Source organism: Protopterus annectens, chromosome 10.part0 (assembly GCF_019279795.1).
Source record: "Protopterus annectens isolate FY-2018-M chromosome 10.part0, PAN1.0, whole genome shotgun sequence".
NCBI lineage: Eukaryota > Metazoa > Chordata > Ceratodontiformes > Protopteridae > Protopterus > Protopterus annectens.
In genome coordinates, this window is record NC_056744.1 from 350,738,055 (window position 1) to 350,760,332 (window position 22,278).

At 44.7% G+C, this 22,278-nt stretch overlaps 1 protein-coding gene across 1 annotated transcript in view; it reads right to left on the bottom strand.

The window, feature by feature from the left end:
- PRRC2C (proline rich coiled-coil 2C) overlaps positions 1-22,278 on the bottom strand; it is a 2,776,386-nt gene that overhangs the window by 912,724 nt on the left and 1,841,384 nt on the right. The window contains exon 19 of the mRNA XM_044086759.1: positions 7,027-7,221. Coding sequence (XP_043942694.1) covers positions 7,027-7,221 — 195 coding nt within the window. The remainder of the gene's footprint in view (positions 1-7,026; positions 7,222-22,278) is intronic.

Below are 22,278 nucleotides of genomic sequence, written 5' to 3' on the forward strand. Positions count from 1 at the left end.
CATTTTGTACAGCTAACATTTCTTTTTGATTGATATACAGGTGTATTTGACTTTGGTTCCATTTGCCCTGAATCCACTTCCCTGCCAGGAGAGCCCCTATGCATAGTCTGATGCGTCTGTTAGGGTTTGGGCAGCAGGGGGTGGTGTGAAAGGTAGTCCCTTGTTTTGGTGGCAGACCTCTGCCCACCAAAGGAACTCTAGACGTAGGCAAGGTATGATAAGAATCATTGCTTCTAGAGCCTGAGAATGTTGACACCATACGCTTTTTAGATACCACTGTAGTTTCCTCATATGCAGTCTTGCATATGGAATCAGAAGAATGCAAGAGGCCAAGAACCCCAAGGCTTGCAGTATTTGTCTTGCAGATGGCAGTTTTTTCTGGCCACTTGTTTGAAGTAGGTTGTTAAATTAATTTGTTTCCTGGCGTGAGGAAAGCCATCTGGGAAGTTGTATTCAAGCTTGCTACCAGGAATATAATTTGTTGACAGGATATCAGGTGTGATTTCTTTTCGTTTATGGTTTACCCCGGACAAATCAGAACCCTTTGTACAAAGGCCAGATGATTCAAAAGTATGTCCTGGCTTTCTGCCCGAATTAGACAATCGTCCAGGTATGGGTATATTTGGACATTTCTTTGCCTGCAAAATGCAATAACTGGAGCCAGGCACTTTGTGAATACCCTGGGTGCAGTAGATAAGCCAAAGGGCAGTGCAGAGAACTGATATTGCATGCAGCCTGCTTTGAATCGTAGGTATCTTCTACAATATTCCCTGATTGGGATGTGCAGGTATGCTTCTTTTAAATCTAGTGTTGCCAAACAGGCATCTTTGCCTAGCATAGGAAGCAACTGGTGAAGAGTCAGCATTTTGAATCTTGTAATCTCCAAAAAGGTGTTTAGAGTAGACAGGTCCAGGATAGGACGCCATGAATTGTCTTTTCTGGGTACCAGGAAAAGTCTCGAGAAGAACCTTGTCCCTTTTCCTCTTCTGGTACCAACTGAATAGCCCCCATGCTTAACAGAGAAAGTATTTGGTTTTGGGCCTCTGCCCACTGATGTGGGGATAGGTCTGGCCACCAGTTTGGTGTTGGCAACGTGTGGAAGTGAAATCTGTACCCCTGGGACACTATATTTAAAACCCATTTGTCCTGGGTAATGAGTTCCCAGTTCTTTGCTTGAAGAGCAATCTTCCCCCCAAAGGGGCAGTCACTTAAGTGCTTGGAAATTTTAAAAGGAAGTCACTGAGACAGTTTACCATAGGGGGAGGTCTTTACTCCCAGATTTGTAAGTGGAGGCCCCCCCCCATTGCTTAGTCCTGTGCGTACCGTGGGACTGCAGCCTGGGAGCTCTGCTGGATCTGGGTTTGGATTGAAGGTCTGGAAGAGGCAGGAAAGGACCAATTCTTGGAAGGCCAATGCCTACTAAATCTTGAAGGTTGTACTTGTAAAAAATCTTAACAGTTTGCATCGATTTATAGCCTTTTCTTCCATCTTTTTTAGAACTTCTTCTGCCTTGTTGCCAAATAGGTGGTCCTGGTTTAGGGGAGCATCCAGTAATTTTGCTTTAACAATCTGGTAGAGATTGCTCCTTAAGCCAAGCATGCCTTTTAAGTACAGACCCAGTTACAGCAGCCCTGCAAGATGCCTCTAGAGAGTCAAAACCACATTGCAAAGTACGGTTTCAACCTGTCCAGCTGAATGCAATAAATCCTGTAAATCGTTATTTTCAGCACAATCAGGAAACATCATTTTCTGTTTAAGTAATCCAGTAATATGCTGCTGATACTTCAGCATATGAAACTGACAGTTTAAGGCGCTAATGGCCAAAGTTGCAGAAGTATAAACCTTCTTACTCAATCTATCCAGCGGCCTGGAGTCTCTATCAGAAGGGGTAGGATTTTTGGCAGTAGTAGCTTTAATGCCCTTGGGCCCCTGTGAAATGGTCTCTGGATCTGCAGTATGATTTTTGAAAAGGAACTTGAGAGTCAGGGACCCTGTAATATCTATCAGGTTTCCAGGGAGCAGGAGGTAAAGAGTCAGGGGCCAAGCCAGATTCTGCAAATGCATCATCAACAATGTCTAGTACAGGAGGTATGGCTAAAGGCCTGTGCTGGGGCAGGAGTAAGAAATTTCGAAGTCTCTTTTTAGAATCAGAGAAATCCTGACTTTCCCAACGAAAATGCTCCCTGAGAGTATGCAAGGTTTCACCAAAAGAGAAGTCCTCTTGGGGGGGGGGGGGGGGGCAGAGGGAATGGAGTCCTCAGCATCAGAATCCTCATAGGTAGATAAGGGTAATTCCTGGTCAGAGGAAACAAATTTCCGAATCCTGGTTAGAAGTATCAGAAACTCAGTCCTAGGTCTCTTAGAGGGGGAGGCTGGCTTCCCCGGATTACAGTAATAAGGTCTTCAGCCATTCTTATAATCTGTTTCTTAGGCACAGAGGCCTGACTATGCAGTCAGGGTGTCAGTTTTTTAGGCATAGTTTGAGATTTAGGCCTTGAAGAAGAAGATGGCGTCAGTTTAATACGCAAGTCAGTAGGCCTGAATACACCCTCAGAAGCCGGTACCTGCACAGGGGCTCCGGACTCATCCAAGGTAGAGACATCCACAGGTTGCACAGTTGAAGCACCTCGCGGCGTACCGGACTCCGAATGGGTCTCAGTAGAGGCCTGCGAATCAGAAGTAGGGGGTATCAGGGGCTGCAAAAGCACCTCACTGAGTACCGGCGAAATGGCGACTGGCTTAGGAGAAGCGTTGTCAGCAGTTTTGGACCTAGGCGTCCTGTCTCTGGCTTTATCTTTGCGTTTTTTCGGAATGTCGGTAGTCAGAAGGCTGACCGAAGACATATCAGGATAACTGAACCGAGCACCAAAATATTTAGAAGCGTAAATATACAGACAGATAGTTTGTGGTTTAAATAAGGCAGAAAACCGACAGTGAGGTATGTCGTAGTCCAGGCCTAGGCAAGGAATACAGTACGAATGAAAATCTTTATGAGGGCATTTGCTTTCCACAAGTAATGCAATTATTTACTAATACTGACATCGTTTAAGAGCAGAAAAGGTTTCCCCAACGGGGTACTTAGCTTTTAGTTGAAGACTTCAGTTCTGAAACTCGAAAACGAAAATTTCAGGAGTCTGCCGACCGGCACTTGTGAACTGTTTCTGCTTCGGGCACTGCATGGCAAGAAAGATTGATGTAATGGCGTCGGCTGCATGTTTTATACCCCTGACGACCTGACATCATGGAAGAAGGGACAGCAACTGACGCAGGACCCAAGACTTTGTTAATCAGGCCGACTGAGGGCTACCTGTAAGCAGATAACCCAAATGTAATGACTGTGAAACACGAAGAACATTCTGCAATCAGTAAAATGTAGTGTCACCACATATTTGTGTGTTACAGATTGGCATCCAAAATGAAACTTAAAATGTAGCTTACAATTTTGTATTTAAGGGTAGCAGAACATCAGAGAGGTGGTATGGGAGATAAGAGCACAAAGCAGAGAGGAGGTAAGGGATATGTGAACATGTACACTTGTTAGAAATTCGTGCAGGCTGCAGCTTGACTTTTTTTCTAGCTACAAGTTATACTCCTCTACTTTTAAGCTCAAACTGCTAACACATTTCTTCATTTCTGACACTATGCAATATTCAACTGATAATCATGACGCTTTGGGAACAACACATACAGTGGACATGCCATCCAATCTCCACAAGGTCTTTACTATGAAAAGTACCAAGTAATGGAAACCAGCATTACAACCCTTAAAATAATGCACCTCACATATTCTTACAGTGCTGTAGGTAACCCTTCAGGTGTTCAGGCTAACTGTTGGCACCTATGGCACTGCTCATCATATCATGCACTTATACCAAACATATTTAAGCTGTGATTCTGACTTGACACTAAGGCATATAATATAGGCACTTTTCCAGCAATGGAGATCAGTATCAAGATAGTACAGTTGTGTACACTTACCATAAATGTAGATGTTCGAGTGTATTCACTGTTGCAATCATTGCATTTGGGTAATCTGCTCTCAGTCGGCCTGATTAACAAAGTCTTGGGTCCTGCGTCGGTTGCTGTCCCTTCTTCCATGATGTCAGGGGTATAAAAAACATACAGCTGACGCCATTTTCATCAGTTTTTTTTGCCCCAGATGTCAGGTGCCCCCCAAATGGGGAGCAAAATATAAATATATATATATATATATATATATATATATATATATATATATATGCATGTAATTTAAAACACAACAAATATACCTCCAAATAAAAGCAAATACACCAAAAAGGCTTTTGAGCATAGTAATAGAAATAAGAGGTATAGTAAAAGAAAAAACAGGGGGCTGGCGGGTGGGTAACCCGGACTGCAACAGTGAATACACTCGAACATCTACATTTATGGTAAGTGTACACAACTGTACTATGTTCTTCGTGTTTCACTGTTGCAGTCATTAGATTTGGGTAGAATCCCAAAGCTATGGTTGGGAGAATGGAGCATTAGGAGCAGCTATAAGGTCCTGCAGAACAGCAGTGGCAAAACCTGCTCTGTATTTAGAGAAGAGAAGTAAAATGCAATGTTTGGTGAACGTATGAACTGAGCTCCAGGTAGCCGCTTCTAGAATGTCTCTGGTAGGAAACCCTCTGAGAAAGGCTGCAGAAGTAGATGCAGCCCTGGTGGAATGGGATCTGATCCCCTTGGGGACAGGTTTACCATGGTGCATGTAGCAGAAACGAATACAATGGCTTATCTATTTTGAAATAGTCTGCTTTGAAATAGCCTTTCTCTCTGCCCCTGCAGCAAATGCCACCAGTAATTGCTCAGATTTTCTTAAGAGATTTTGTCCTGTTTAAGTAGAATCTTAGTTGTCTGTGTACATCCAATGAATGCAGAATCCGCTCACCCTTGTTCTTTGGATTTGGGAAAAAAAGTTGTCAGATGAATGTTCTGATTTAAAGCCACATTAGATACCACTTTAGGCATAAAGGATGGATTGGTGCTGAGCGCCACCCTAGACTGTCCTGTTGTAAAGGAGCATCCAACAATTTTGCTTTAACATGATCAGGCAGATTTTGCTCCTTGAGTCAAGCATGCCTTCCCATCACAGATCCAGTTACAGCGGCCCTGCAAGAGGCCTCCAAGGAGTCAAAACCACATTGCAAAGTAGCTTTCCAACTTGTTCAGCTGAATGCAATAAATCCTGCAACTCTATTTTCCACACAGTCAGAAATCATCATTTTCTGTTCAAGTAAGCCCATGACATGCTGCTGATATTTAAGCATATGAAATTGACAGTTTAAAGCCCTGGTTGCCAAGGTGCAGACGTGTAAACCTTCTTATCCCATCTATCCAGCACCTTTGAGTCTCTATCAGAAGGGGTAGGATTTTTAGCAGTAGAAGTCTTAACGCCCTCGGGACCATGAGAAACGGTTTCAGAGTCAGCAGTAGGGTTTTTGAGGAGGAATTTTTGGGAGTCAGGAACTCTGTAATATCTGTCTGGCTTACTAGGAGAAAACATCATCAACAATGTCTAGAACAGGAGGTATAGCCAAAGGCTTATGCTGAGGAGGAAGAAGGAAATCCCTAAGCCTCTTTTTAGATTCTGAGAAATCCTGATTCTCGCAGTGAAAGTGTTCCCTTAAGGTATGCAAAAGTTTCTCCAAAAGAAAAATCCTCAGGAGGAGAAGCAGAAGGGAAGGAATCATCTGCATCAGAGTCCTCATAAGGTGGAATAGATCATTCCTGATCAGAAGAGGAATCAGAAGAAATAGAAACCTGATCTGAAGACTCAGTCAGTGCCCTGCCTAGGCCTCTTAGCAGGAGGGGGATGGGAACCCCTGATCAAAGTAATTAAATCCTCAGCCATTTTGATCATTTGTTTTTTTAGGTACAGGGCTGTGCACGTGGCCCAAGCGTCTTTTTTTAGACCTAGAAGTTGATTTTGGCCTAGGTTTGGAAGATGGCGTCAGTTTACTATACAAATCTTTAGGGCTGAAACTCAAACGAAAATTTCAGGAGTCGGCCGACCGGCACTTGCGAACTGCTTTTGCTTCGGGCACCGCGCGGTAAGAAAAACGGAGGAAAATGGCATCGGCTGCATGTTTGGCACCCCTGATGACCTGACGTCATGGAAGAAGGGACAGCAACTGACACAGGACCCAAGACTTTGTTAATCAGGCCAAATGAAGGCAACCTGCCAGCAGATTACCCAAATGTAATGACTGCAACAGTGAAACACGAAGAACATCAAAGCTGTGCCAGCAGCACTCAAAACAAAATTGGCAGACTTGGGGTGGGTGCTGTTCTAAGCAAAACTCTGGTGATGTCAACTTATGCTATCTGCAGCACTACAAACTAGGACAAAAAAGCCTTCTCAGAGTCGAAGACCAGCAACCTGAAACTGTAGCACGATGCTACAATGTGCTACAGTTAAAATCGACACAGTCAATGCTTTAGCCATGAGCACAAATGCAGTATCAAGCTGCAATATCCTTGTGGCTCCATAAAACATCAGCAGTACTGCACCCCCAACACCATCAGCACACTGTTGGTCACGTCACCTAACAGCTTGCCCCCAGGCAGCAGCCACCCCCACCCTTTTGCTGCCCTGATGTGTGACAGAATACACTGGCAGACAAAGCGCTTACTCCAGCAGCTTCAAAGAAAAAAAAAAAAAGCAAACTTGAGATAAGAAAATCCTCAACTAAAGAAATACAAGCAATCTTCAACATATCACTACTGATGCACACTTTTACTCAGTAAAAATAAAATTTAAGTTTTCAAATTACATTCATCTTTATTTGTAATGTACTATATTGGAAGTGGGTATTAAAATCTGCCACAAACACACAGTAAATGCAAAGGACAATGTAAAGAGACAAACTCCACACTGGAGTGACAATGCATGGAGAGAAGCCATAAAAACATTCAACACAAAAAGTGTTCATAAATATGCCCATCGTATTCTCACATTACATAAATGTTGGACAAAGCCAGCATCAATATCCAAACAACACATACCTTTTGCACTTTGATAGGCCCTGCACGGGGCTGCTTCTGCCTCTGTTCCTTGGGTTCAGGAAATTTGCCATCGACAACTTTCTCAGGTAGAGCAGTCACAACTTCACTTTCAGAAACAGTGGCTGAAGCTGGAGCTCCAAACTGGATAGCTTCAATTCCCAATTCAACTGGTGCATCCTGGCCAGCCTTGTGTCCCTGAGTCATTCAATAAATATATTTTTATAAAAAAAGGCAGTATCAAAACATTTAAAAGATTAGCTGGGATCTGTATACTCATGTACAAAGAATGAACATCCACAACTTACAAACCACATCACAGCAGGCTTATTTTCCTCCATGTCTAGCTAAGAAACCCTATATCAAGCCATTAATTCTTTTGAAAACAATTAGCTACCATTAACACTAAATTTAGACAATACAGCTATGCTTAAACCAAGAAAGAACTAAAGTCAGAATGTGTGAGTGAAAGAAAGAAAAAAAAAGCTTCTATAAAGAAGAAAGGAAACAACACTGAAAGTGAAGGGATGCCAGAAGTTTTAATCCGTGGCCCCCTGGCTTCCATCAACTACTAGAAGCTAAAACACAGGGACTTTAAAATCCACTTGAATATTTAAAGTCACAGCTGACTTATTCTACTCATTACACTGGACAATCTGGACAGCAGTCTGTAATGCACAGATATCTTGTAACATACAGGCAATGTAGCAACACCAAGAAACAGTCATGTAAACTAAAAGACCATAAAGTGCAGTCATGTTTTGATGTACAAGTTTGGTAAAAAAAAAACAAAACAAAAAAAACAGTAGAAATAAAACGAACAAACTCCTTAGAAATGTCAGGCTGTGCCTCGTTCCTGGAAGCAAACAAACCAAACAGGATCCACCACTGCAAAAATACTCTTATTTAATGAAACAATAAGACTCCAACAACGTGCCACACAGAAAACAGGTTACCGGTTTCGTTTATGCAGTATAAACTTCCTCAGATGACAAACTATTACATTTCTCACATTTAAACACTAGTAGTCTCTGACTGGATAAACACAAAGCAAAATAAACCCCTTAAATGCCTTTATTAAAATTCTTTGTTTACTTTATATGCTAAGCATGTATAAAATACAGTAAACTGAAATAACTACCTCAAATTTTTAAAATACTGGGACTTAAAAAGCATGAAAAATGAAAACTAATAATAATAAAAGTACTTTGAAAGGTTATTCGGCATAGCTATCTCTACCTACAATGAACTACACTTAAATCCATTAGATCTAAAACCAAAAATACCATGATGGAATATTTTTCATTTTTCATGCTTTTTAAGTCCCAATATTTTAATAATTTGAGGTAGGTATTTCAGTTTAATGTATTTTGTACATGCTTAGCTGCTGTTGGTGTGTGGGACGTCACATGCAGGGCCATAAACCAGGAGCCTTAAATAGGACATCTACACGCACAGACCTCAGAACTAACTGCCCAGTTGGACAGTGGACTAGGTAGAGCCAAATGATGTCCTCCAGACCAGTGAAATGCCACAGACTGCCCAGTGAGACCACAGTCTTGGGGGGGGGTAGGGTGCCCCATAGTCAAGTGAAAGGAATGCAGGGGGATGGTGGGAGGGAAGAAATACTGCACCATGGAAGAAAAGGACATATATGGTTACGTTCAGATTTTACACAACTATTCTATGTCCTTCTATTCCCATGTTGCAGTATTCTTAGCTTGGGAGAGTACCACAGCTTAGGAAAGGGGAAGGGTGGGGGTAGAGGTAGTTGATTCCAGAAATCCCTGAAGGATTGCCCTAGTGAAACCTGCTCTGGAGATATGGTCTAACATGTAGTGTCTTGTAAATGTGTGTACAGTGGACCAGGTGGCTGCCTCCAGGCCTGTGAAGAAGGCTTAGGAGGATGCTATGCCCCTAGTGGAGTGAGCTCTACCCCATGAAGTAAGTCTTGCCGTGGTAAGAGTAGCAGAAGCAGAGAGTTTTCCTGATCCAACAGGAGATGGTTTGTTTGGAGACTGCCTTGCCCAGGGCCCTGGGATGAAATGATACAAATAATTGATTAGATTTCCTTATGGACTTGGCTTTAGCCAAATAAAATCTTAGCTATTTGTGCACATCCAGTGAATGGCGTATTCTTCTACTGTCACTGGTGGGAGAGGGAAAGAAGTTGGGCAGGTGGACTGACTTAATAGCTCGTTGACCACTTTGATCATGAAAGAAGGGTTGGTGCACAGGGTCACCCTTTTCTTTGTGGAAAATAGTGTAGGGGGAACAGGTCATGACTGTCTGTAACTCTGATATCAGTCTAGTTGACGTGAGAAGTACCAGCAGGATTGTTTTCCATGTGCATATTTGCAGTGTTGAAGAACTAGCTGGTTCGAATGGGGCCAGTTTAAGTTTTTTCTAGGATAACGTTCAAGTCCCAAGGTGGTGGAATGGGCTTCCTTGGTGGCCTGATGTGCAAGACCCCTTTCAGGAACAATTTAACATCTAACCTGGAGGGTAGAGGAAGGTCTAGGGGTAAGCAGGTAGAGATTGCTGATAGGTGGACTTTCACTGAAGAGTATGAAAGGCCTGCCTTGATAAGTTCACACACACAAGCTAAGACTAGAGGGACATCCACTAAAAAGGGATCCCTATTGTCTTTGGAGACACCATTTGGAGAATCATTCCCATTTTAAAATGTAGGCTCTCCTTGTGTTAGGTTTCCTGGCCTCCCTCAGGACTGAAAGAATGTCCTCAGAGCAGCGGTGTCTGAATGGTATTAAAAGTTCATCACCCAGAGTGTTAAACATACCATTTCCAGGTGAGGGTGGATGAGTGTTCCTGTCAGCTGTGTGAGTAGGTCCACCTTGTGCGGTAACCTGTGATTGCCCTTAGTGATGGATATTAGAAGGGGGAACCAATGCTGCCTTGACAATAGGGAGTCACCAGCAAGGTGTTTGGCATGTCCTTCCCGATCTTCAGGAGGACCTTTTGAATGAGGTAGAAGGGGGGAAAGGCATACAGAAACTGCCCCTTCCATGAAATGGCGAAGGCGTCAACTCTCCAAGCTAGTGGGGAGTGGTCCTTGGTACATTTTTTCAGTTGTCTGTTCTGGGTGGTGGCAAACTAATCTATTTGAGGTGTGCCCCAGTGGTAGACAATGTCTAGAAAAAAATGGTACTTGCGTATTATCGCAACCAGATTTGTAACAGATAATACACACGTACCAAATATTCATATGGTGTTCACGGGGCAATCCAAATATTTCATGTTATTGTGTCAATTTCAAAGTTTATAACCAATTAAAATGTACCCAGATTTTTTTAGGCTCTTGCCCTCCCATTATTTCAGGTTTTCGCCACATTTCTTGCACTATCATGTTGACATGAATGGCTGTCATAGTCACTTTGGCAAAGCTTGCCTTCAGTTATGGCAGAAAGGTTAATGTCAAAGGTAGAATTGGTAATGTCCATTTTCAGTTTATTACATGTAGTGATCATATTCCCGCAGTCTGAAATTAAATGGGCTGTTGTACATAACTGCTGCTTTGCGCCAGTGTACGCAATTCCCACTACCATTGCGCATACACATACCTCTCAACTGTCCAGATTTGTGCACATTGTCTAGCTTTTTGACATATTTTGTGGCTGTCCCGCATAAGAATGCGACTGTGTACCAAGTCAGTGGGATGATCTGAGGATGGAAGTCAGTAATACTATACATACGCCATATGTGTAGCACCAGGTTAATTTTCCTTTTCAGTGTCATCGGCAAAGGGCTCGACCCAGGAATATGAATTCAGCTGTTATTCTTGTTGCAGAACCAAAGTGATAAATAGTAACTTGCAGTTTACACATCCCTTTTTTACTATCACATACACTTGTCCCAAGACGACATTATGAATTACACCAGATTAGAAACCCGCTTGTGATAATACGCAAGTACCAAAAAACTTCTCTGTTTAACATCCACTCATGATGCAGAGAGGATGAAATGCTGAAAGCATCTGCTTGGTGGTTGTACTGGGATGGTATGTAGGCTGCCTGCAGAAAAGTTGTTTTGGGAGGCTAGGTTCCAAATCTGGATTGCTAGCCTGCAGAGGATATACGACTTGGTCCTCCCCCGTTTGTTGATGTACCACATGACTGTGGTGTTGTCTGTGAAGATTTGAAGGGGGCCTGGCTGAAGGATGGGAAGAAAGGTTTTCAGTGCCAAAAGGACTGCAGTCATTTCTCTGACACTGATGTGTGTTTCCTGGAGGGGTGGCTGCCAGCATTCTTACACCTCGAGGCCCTTCAAAGTAGCCCCCCAGCCCAGGTCTGAAGCATCTGTGTACATGTACTGAGCTGGTGTGGAAAGGTGAAGGGGAAGTCCTGGGTTCATTTGAACTTGTTGGATCCTCCACCTTAACTCTGTCTTTAGGCAGGGTAGGAAGGGAATCTGGAATTCTACAGGGTGTTTGTGCTGGAACCACACAGTCTTCAGATACCATTGCAGCTTTCTCACGTGCATCCTGACTAATGGCAGCATAGGAATCGTGGCTGCCATAAAGCCCAAAAGTCTCAGGAATTGTCCTGCTGATAGCTGGTAGACCTGGAGCAGATCCTGGAAGTGGCCTGTTAGGGAAAGTACTTTGCCCTGAGGAAGGAATGCCTTCATCAGGTCTTTTCGGATCCTGCAGCCCAGAAAGATTTTGTCCTGCTGTGGTGTTGGGGATGATTTTGGGAGATTGAGGGTGAACCCCAAACCGTGTAGCAGAGACACGGCAAACTGCAGACTTTTCTTTAGGGTGATTTTTTCTGCAAGAATAAGTACATCATCTAGGTAGGGGTATATTTGGATGCCCTTGGTTCTGCAGTGGGCTATGGCTGGAGCAAGGCATCTGGTGAAGACCCTGGGTGCAGTGGATAAACCAAAGGGCAAGGCAGCACATTGAAAGTGGGGAGAGGGCCCAGTGAAATGCAAGTACTTTCTGTGAGAGGGTTTTATAGGTATGAGGTAGGCCTCGTTCAGGTCTACAGTGACTATGAATGTCTGTGCTGGCAACAGTGGAAGTAGAGCTTGGAGAGCTAGCATTCTGAAGGATGGGACTTTTAGGAAGAGATTTAGAAAAGACAAATCCAGGATTGGCCTCCATGGCTCATCCTTTTTTGGTACAAGAAAACCTTGAGTAAAAGCCTTTTCCCTCTTCTCTTGGGGGGGCATGTTCTATGGTTCAGTACATCTTGTATAATGTCTGAAATAAGGTGTAGTTGGTTCTTGTGTGGAAATTCTTAGTGCGCAAGAGTGCCACAGCTTAGGAAGGAGGAAGGGTGGAGGTAGAGGTAGCTGATTCCAGGAAAGCCCTGCAGGATTGCCCTAGCAAATCCTGCCTTGGCTTTGCAAACATGGTCCAATTTGCAGTGTCTGGTAAAGGTATGTATAATGCACTAGGTGGCTGCCTCCAGAATGAAGGCTGTGTCCAGACCTTTAAGGAAGGCTTTGGAGGATGCCACGGCCCGGGTAGAGTGAGCTCTTACCCCTGAGGTATGTCCTTGTCATGGTGTGCTTAGAAGAAGCAGATAGTTTTTCTCATCCAGCAGGAGATGGCTTGTTTGTGGAGACTGCCTTGCCCAGGGCACTGGGGTGGAAGGATACAAATAGTTGGTTGGATTTTCTGAGAGACTTAGTTTTGCCTAAATAAAACTTTTGTTGCCTGCGAATGTCCAGGGAATGGAGTATCCTCTCACTATTAGTGGGAGAGGGGAAGAAGGTGGGCAAGTGAATGGACTGGTTTAAAGACAGTTCGTTGACCACCTTTGACATGAAAGAAGGGTTGGTGAGCATGTCCTCAGAATAATGGTGTCAGAAGGGAATTACAAGTTGATCACCCAGAGTGTTAGACTTAACATTTGTAGGTGAGGATGAATGAGTGTTCCCTTCTGTTACAAGTCCACCATGTGGGGTAACTTGTGGTGATTGCGCTTGGCGATTGAAAGTAGTAGTGGGAACCAGTGCTGCCTTGGCCAATAGGTTCATAGTGCTGTTTTAACGTGTGCAGCAGTAATACTGGTGCCTGGCAATCGACTGGTATTGTGATTGGCCCTTTTGGGGGGGGGGGGGGTAAAGTTGGCACTAAATCTGTCGGCCAGTATATTGGCAATATCTGTTGGCTCGGTATAGGAGGCATCATTTTGCAGTAGCTCAGAGAAAAATCTGGGTATTGCCGTGGAGATTCTTTACATAACTATAGAAGGCCTTGTGGTTGTCCTTACTATCTGCTGCAATTCTGTTTTCATGGCTAGCTTTAGAGGATTTGATGCGGGAGCTCAACCTTTTGTTGAGGATAAGGGAGTTTTTCCAATCTTGGGACGTCACCTTATTCTGTTTCAGTTTCCTCTTTCTGTTGCAGATTTTGTTTATGGCAGGGGACCACCAGATTGGCTTCCTTTTTTTGGAAAAGAGCATCTTGGTTCTATTGGGTATGGCGAGATCCATGCATTTGTGTACGTGTTCGCAGAATGCATTGTTGTATGATTCGGCAGTCATGCGCTCCATTTGCATGGGTGCCGTGAAGTTAGCCACTTCTGTTTTTAGGAGTCCAAAGTTAGCTTTGGAAAAGTTTTTTATGGTGGTTACCTTTGTGGGGGGTGGGAGGGATGTGGATTTCCAAGGTGATTAGTTTGTGGTCAGATCTAACCAGGGAGGAGTTGACCATTGGTTTAGAGCAATGGTCGCCCATGTTAGTAATGACCAGCTCAAGGCTGTTGCTATCTCTAGTGGGGGTAAGAACGAGCTGGTCCAGGGCATTGGAATTAATGAATTCCAGGAAACGTTGGGCAAGTGTATTGATATACAAGTAGTTTCCCAGTTAATGGAAGAGTAGCTGAAGTCACCCAGTACGAGTGCGTTAGGTTGGGATTGGATCCTAATATTCTCCAGGGTGCATAGGAACATGGAGTGCGAGTCTTGGGACATGGTTGGGGACCTAGAATTCTACGACCTGAATCGCTGTCTTACCCAAAGTTAGCTGCACCTGAAGTATCTCTGATGCGTTATGTTCAGCTACCAGTCTGGAGGTGTGTGCATCCTTTATGAATTTGGAAACACCAACGCCTTTGGAGCTTCGGTCCAAGTTCTGGGGCCGAAAGGTGTGGAATGAGTTATAGCCTGGTAGTGCAAGAGTGCCTTCTGCTGCCTTGAACCAGGTCTCTGTGACAGCACAAATGTCAATGTTCTCCATTTTAAGGAGTGCTTCGAGCAAGTGCATTTTGAGATTTAGACATCTAGCGTTTAGCAGTATGACCCTAAGATTGCATTTATTTGTAGCTGTTACGGTGGTAATTTGGTCTTTGAATGACAGAGAAGGGAAGGAATGCATATACAAACCGTCCCTTCCATGAAATGCTGGAGGCGTCCACCCTCCAGGCAAGTGGAGAATGGTCCTTGGTGCAAAATTTCTTCAATTGTCTGTTCTGGGGGGAGGCAAACAAATCTACCGGAGGTGTGCCCCACCGGTGGAGAATGTCTAGAAACATTTTCCTGTTCGGCATCCACTTGTGTTGTAGAGAGGATGATCTGCTGAGAACATCCGCTTGTTTATTTTCCTGGGAAGGGAATTTATGTTGCTAGCAGGGATATGTTGTTTTGGGAGGCAAGGTCCTAAATTTGGATTATCATCTGGCAAAGGAGGTAGGACTTCATCCCTCCTTATTTGCTGAGGTACCACGACTGTGGTATTGTCTATGAAGACTTGAAGGGGGCTTGGATGCAGGATTGGGAGAAAAGCTTTCACGGCCAAAAGGACTAATGTCATTTCCTTTGCACCAATACATTTCTTTTAGAGGGTAGGCTGCACGTCTGCTGTACCATGAAGCCCTTCATGGTAGTGCCTCAGCCTAGGTCTGCTGCGTCTGTATGCATGTACTGAGTTGAGGTGGGGGGCTGAAATGGAAGGCCTAGGTTCATTTGGATTTGATGGAACCACCACCTTACTTCTGCTATGAGGCAGGGCAAGAGTGGACTCTGAAACTGTACAGGGTGTTTGTGTTGTGACCACACATGCTTTAAGGAGCACTGTAGTTTTCACATATGCATCCTGGCTAAAGGTAGCACAGGGATGGTGGCTGCCATTAGACCCTGAACCCATAGGAAGTGTCTTGCTGAGATCTGTTGGACATGCATCAGGTCTTGGAAGTGGGTAGAGAGGGAGAGAACTTTGTCCTGAGCGAAGAAAGCCCGCATCAGGTCTGTTCTTCAGGTCTGTTCTGATTCTGCAACCCAGAAAGAGTTTGTCCTGCTGGGGATTTGGGGATGATTTTGGGATGCTGAGGGTGAACCCCAAGCCTTGTAGCAGGGAAATGGTAAACTGCAGATGGTTTAGTAGGATGTCCTCTCTCTCTCTCTCTGCCAGAATGAGCATGTCGTCTAGGTAGGGGAAAATCTGAATGCCTTTGGTTCCGCAAAAGGCTATTGCTGGGGTCAGGCATTTTGTGAATACCCAGGGTGCAGTAGATACCACTAAAGGGCAAGGCTGTAAACTGAAAGTGAGAACAGGGCCAAGAAAATGCAAGTATTTTCTGAGAGAGTGTTTTATGAGGATATGGAGGTAGGGCTCCTTTAGATCAAGTGTGGCCATAAAGGCCTGGACTGGCAAAAGCGGGAGAAGGGTTTGTAGGGATAACATTCTGAATGATGGATCTTTTAGAAAGGACATATCCAGAATTCGCCTCCAGGAGCAGTCTTTTTTTGGGGACAAGATATAATCTTGAGTAAAAGCCTTTTCCTTCTTCTCCTGAAGGGACAGGTTCTATAGTTCCATGGTTCTGAAGAACCTGTAGGATCTCAGGAATAAGGTGCAGTTGTTTTTTTTGGGGGGAAATGGGATGCCCCTTGTAAGGGGCTTTACTTTCCAAGAGAGGAAATATTCATCTCGTAGTATTGCCAGCACCCAGTGGTCTGTGGTGATGGTTCTCCAAAGGGGAAGGCAGTGAGAGAGGCGGGCTGACACGGGGAGGTGGGCAAGGCAGTCACGCATTGTTGGAGCCATTTCTGTCATGAAAAGGCAGTCTGAGTAGATTGAGAGGTGGCTGGTCTGGAAGTGGTCTGCCTCCTGGTTCATTTTCTATGCCTGGAAGAGGATGAACTAGCAGAGAAGGAGGTCCTCCTGACAGAGGTAGTCTTAGCAGGGTAATTTCTGTAATATTTGGGAATGGGGATACCAACATTTGCTTAATGTCTAGAAGCTCTCTACGTTTCTCCTGAAGGTTTTCAAAGAGATCTGCAGACTGCTTACCAAACAGGAGGTTGTGAACTAGAGGGGCATCAAGGATTTTAGACATGAAGTCCTCTGGTAGGGGTTGAAGGCGTAGCCATGAGTAACGGAGTAGCACTGATGCAGAAGCAGTGGACCTTGCAGAGGCCTCTGCTGCATCATAACTGCATCTAATAGAATATCTGGCCACTTGAGAAGCCAGGGACAGTTTTGATGCTACCTCTGCTTTGCTAGGGCAATCAAGGCATGGATGACAGGAGGGTAGAAGCTTGTGAGACTAGATCCAAAGCATATTTTATCATATGGGTTTGATAGTTGATAGCTCTGAAGGCTAGGGTGGAGGAGGTATAAACCTTCTTTCTTATCCTGTTCATGTTCTTACGGTCCTTGTCAGTAGGTTAAAGAGATGAGGAGAGAATTAGTCTTGACTGCTTGTCAGATGATGCAGCAATCACTGCTGGGTCTGCCATGGGTGGTCTTAACAGGAATTTTTGGTCATCTGGCACTTTATAGAAATTGTCAGGTCTCTTAGGAGCAGGTGGTTGTAAGTTTGGGTTTTTTGATGCTGAAGAGAATGCATCTAGATAGGCAGGAATAAGAAGTTATGTACCTACCATAACGTTCCATGTTAGTTGTCTTCATAGGTTCATACTAGGCTATCTGCCCTAGGGCATTTATAAGCCTAGCCAGAGTGTGTGTGGCTTTTACCACCCCTTAGGATGAGAATACTATACCCATTAGTTTGCTGTGCCTCTGTCCAGCAGTGACACAGAGATGATTCCCGGGGTAAACCTACGATCTCCCATCCACTCTTCAAGATTTCTCTTGAACAGAGTCAGTGAGGGGCTCTGCCTCACATGGACTGGGATTCTGTTCCATAGTGTAGGGAGTCTCTGGGTGATGAATCTGTCCCTCCAGCACGTCCTATTTATATCCGTGTTGAGGTTTAATTCTCTTGCTCTCGTGGCTCTGGTGGATTTGGATTTTTTGAGGTGGAGCATGTCCATTAATTCCGGGTTGGACATGGCCTTGTATGTCAGGCACAGATCACCTCTGAGCAGGCGGTATGCGACTGAATAGAGCTGGAGTTTCTTCAGTCGGGCAGCGTATGACATATGTTTGAGCCCCTTTATCCTTTTGGTGAGGAACTTTTGGGGTCTTTCCAACTGCTGCAGGTGTCGGGTAAGGTACATTCCGAATGGGGCGTTGTACTCAATCATTGGTCTGATAAGTGAAGAGTACAGGGATACAATGACCTCTCCTGATCTGGATGTGAATCCCTTCATGATCAGGTGGGCAATGTAGAAGGTCTTCCTAACCACTTTGGCAATGTGAGTGTCAAAAGAGAGGTTACTGTCAACTTGGGTCCCCAGGTCCCCGATAACGTCTTCCGTGTTTAATGGATTACCACCTATGTGGTAATTAGGGGTTGCCTTGTTTTTCCCAAAGGGTATGACTATACATTTTTTGGCATTTAGCTTAAGGCCATGACTCTGGCACCAGTTATCCATTTCTATGAGACCTTTCTGGAGGATGTCTGTGTCTGATGGAGTGTCAATTCTGGTGCCCAGTTTGCAGTCATCTGCAAATTTTGTCAGCCACAATCCCCCTATGTTTGCCTGCACTTCAGAAAAATAAATGCCGAACAAGAGGGGGCCCAGGACTGAGCCCTGTGGGACACCGCTCGTGACCGGCTTAGAGTCTGACATGGCACCAGCAACTCTAACCCTGTGTGTTCTGTCCTTGAGCCAGTTTGCAACCCATCTTGTGACATATGGGTTTACATCTAAGCTGGTGAGCTTTTCTATGATGCCCGAGTGGGGTATTGTGTCGAACGCTTTTGCTAGGTCAAGGTAGGCTGTGTGAACTGCCTTACCATCATCAATGGCCTTAGTGACTGTTTCGAAAAAGTCGACCAAGTTCAAGAGGCAGGATCTGCCCTTGACAAAGCCAAATTGGGTAGGATCCAGTGTCTGTAGGTCCCCAATGTCTTTATTTATGAGTTCCATTATGATCCTCTCCATAGCTTTGCAGACAAGGCTCGTCAAGCTTATGGGGCAGTAATTTCCAGGGTCCGTAGAAGCACCGCCTTTGTGGAGTGGGACCACAGTTGCCATCTGCCATTCTTTGGGTACGTATCCTGTAGTAAAGCTAAGATTAAATAGCAGCCTTATGTGTGGGTTTAGTTCCTCATTGAGTTCGTGTAGCACACAGCCGGGGACACCGTCCGGTCCCATTGATGCTGTGTTTTTGCTTTAGAGAGCAGCTCTCACCTGGGCATCTGAGATGTTTGGGAGGCTAGACTCTGGTGGGATAGATATTTCTCCTTTTGGGGAGGAGGGAGAAATTTGCACTGAACCTGTCTGCCAGTATGTTGGCAATGTCTGTGGGTTCAGTGATTTTTGTATCATTTTGGACTAATTCTGAGCATATCTGGGAGTTTCCACCCAGGTTTCTAACATAGCTAAAGAAGGCCTTATGATTGTCTTTTGTGTCATTAGCGATTTTTCTCTCAAAGTTGGCCTTGGATGATTTTATGAGTGATCAGGTCATCTCGCCTTCTTTATTGCTGGATGGGTTCGGAGCCGATCCTCTGCTCTGACTCGGCCTTTTACTAAAGCTTGAGAGCTATTTACCGGCTCGGGGCCTCCCCTTCTCCCATAATGCTAGGCGTCAGATATCCAGATCTCGTTTGGAAGAGCTAACAGTGCTACACACAGAGGAGGACTTAACCTAAAAACAAGGTCAACCGTAGGAAGAAGGCCTCAAATGGGATTCTTCTCAGTCCTAACCAGGCTAGGGGGATGGAGGGTGGGATGCAAGAAAGAAGGCGAGATGAAGACAACTAACATGGAACGTTATGGTAGGTACATAACTTCTTAATGTTAAGTTGTCTATCTCGCCTTCATTCTTGCTGGATGGGACAACGTCCCTAGCACCTTAGCCTTGGGTGTCTCATCGAAACAGATTCTTGAGCACAGTGGAACCAAAATCAGCTCGACTCCTGGAGGCCATATCCAACTTGTAATGAGAAATGAAGGTATGAGAAGTGGCCCATGTGGCTGCAGCACAAATAGATTCCATTGGAAGTCTAGCCTGAAAAGCTACCGACGTAGCCAATGCTCTGGTGGAATGAGCTTTTGGTTTTGTAGGGAGTTCTTTAGGTCTCAGTTGGTAGATCAAGATAATAGAGGCCAGCCACCTGGACAAGGTTACCTTAGAAACTGGCAGGTCCTGCTTCCCCTCAACATAGGACAGGAAGAGTTGATCTGATTTTCTTGACTGTTTGGTCCTATCCAAATAAAAACGTAACTGCCTGTGAACATCCAAATAGTGTAACATTTGTTCAGCTCTGTTTGAATAATTAGGAAAAAAGACAGGAAGATCAATAGCCTGATTGAGATTTGTCTCTGAGGGTATTTTGGGTAAAAAGGAAGGATTAGTCCTGAGTGAAACTCTATACTCTTCTGGCCAAGGTGATGGCTACTACGGAGAGAGTCTTCCAGGAGAGTAACTTTAAGGAACAAGAAGCTGCAGGTTCAAAAGGAGGGAGAATCAATAAAGTTAATATCAAGTTCAAATCCCACAGAGGGGGGGGGGGGTCTTTAACCGGGGGTCTAAGTAAAATAGTCCCTTTAAAGAAAGGCCTTACAGAGTTTGTGGGACATGATAGTGGACTCTGTTAGGCTAACGTGAAAATTTGCGATAGCAGCCAATTGGACCCTAATCGTGGCAGCTGAAGAACCTGCTCGAACAAGTTCCGCCAAAAAATCTAAAACATTATGGACAGGGGCTGTAAAGGGGTCTATCTTTCTAGCCTCTGCCCAGAAAGAAAAATGTTTCCACTTACTAGCATAAGTCTTTCTAGTAGAAGGCTTGTGCGAAGGAAGTATGATTTCGCTCACTGGCTGAGAAATATGTGGAACCCTGGCTAAGGCTGGAAGTGGAGCAACCAAGCTATGAGGTTGAGAGAGTGAAGGGATTTGGTGCAGCCCTCCCGACTGATGGATCAAGAGGTATGGCACTGGGTCCAGATTCCAGGGCTGCTCCAGCAGGTGACAATGCAGGAATGGGAACCAAATTTGTCGAGGCCAGTAAGGAGCAATGAGGATCATCCTGGATCCCAAAGCGGTCCCTTTCTGAATCAGTTTTGGAATTAAGGGAAAAGGAGGGAATGCATAGAGCAGACCCCGGGGCCAATCATGAACTACTGAGGGAATGGCCTGGGAGGGGGAAGAGAGTGAAGAAGTCACTGCACTTGCTGTTGAGAGGGGTTGCAAAAAGGTCACAGCAAGGTTGACCCCATCTGCGGAAAATTTTGTCTGCTACTAACTGATTGAGAGACCACTCATGAGGCATAAGGATTGCTCTGCTTTAGCCTGTCCGCTATGACGTTGGACTTCCCGGGGATGTGCATTGCTATCAAAAACCGTTGAGAGGAGATCGCCAACTGCAAGAGTCTGAGTGTTTCTCGACATAAGGGATAGGACCTGGTTCCGCCCTGCTTGTTGATGTACCACACTACCGACATATTGTCCGTCTGAACTGCAATAGTCCCGGTAGGTAGAGAGTCCTGAAGAGCTTTCAACGCTAAAAGTACTGCTCTCATCTTCAAGACGTTTATGTGCAGATGGTACTCTAGGGGTTGCTAAGTGCCCTGGACAGTCCTGCCCTGAAAATGCCCCCCCCAAATCAGGGAGGCATCCACTGTCACCGTGGCAACCAGAGGAAATACAAATGGTCTGCCCTGAAAAAAGTACAGTTGTGTACACCTACCATAAATGTAGATGTTCGAGTGTCTTCACTGTTGCAGTCATAACTGTAGGGTGCTCCTGCCGGCAGGCAGCCCGAGGTCGGCCAGAATCCCAAAGTCTGGGTCCGGCGTCGGCTGTATAAGCTAGTATCCTGACGTCAGTACGCCTTGGTACATAGCCCTCAGCCGACGCCATCTTCTCCAGCCTTTCTTGCCCTAGATGTCAGAAGTCCCCAACAAATCAAAAATGAATCCAACAAGGAAACACAAATACACCACAAATAAGAGAAAAAGAGGGGATAGGAGGGAGGGAAACCCCGACTGCAACAGTGAAGACACTCGAACATCTACATTTATGGTAGGTGTACACAACTGTACTATGTTCTTCGTGTTTCACTGTTGCAGTCATAACTGTAGGGTGGAATCCCAAAGCAGTGTAGAGGGGAGGAGGCTTTAGATCGAAGAAGGGGAGGCAAGAATACCCTGCCCTAGACTTAGAAAACAAGGGGAGATTGTAGTGCTTGGAAAAAGTATGCACAGAACTCCAAGTGGCAGCTTCCAAGATATCCTTGGTAGGGACTCCTCTGAGGAAAGCTGTAGAAGTAGCAGCTGCTCTAGTAGAATGACTTCTAATGGTCCCTGGAAACTGTTTCCCATGATGAGTGTAACAAAATCTGATTCCATAAGCAATCCATTTGGAAATAGTTTGTTTAGAAATAGGTTTTCCAAGAGAACTGGAGGCAAAGGAAACAATTGGTTAGACTTTCTGAAATCTTTAGTCTTGTCCAAGTAAAATCGTAACTGTCTGTGCACATCCAATGAATGCAAAATCCTTTCCCCTTTATTTTGAGGATTTGGAAAGAAAGTAGGAAGGTGAATTGTCTGATTTAAAGCCACTTTCGAAATCACCTTAGGCATGAAAGTAGGATTGGTCCTCAAGGATACTCTGTCCTGATGGAAAATAAGGTATGGTTCCACAGCCATGAGAGCTTGCAACTCTGACACCCTTCTGGCAGAGGTCAATGCTAACAAAAGAACAGTCTTCCAGGATAGAAACTTAATATCTGAATGCAGCAGGCTCAAAAGGAGGCAAAGTAAGTTTTTCTAAAACATAATTAAGATCCCAGGCAGTGACAGGAGGGGTCCTTGGAGGCCGCAAATTTTTAGCCCCTCTCAAGAACTGCTTCACCAAAGGATGAGAAAAAACAGGAGGATCAGAACTGTAATGCGCAGAGATAGCAGAAGCATGTATCTTAATGGA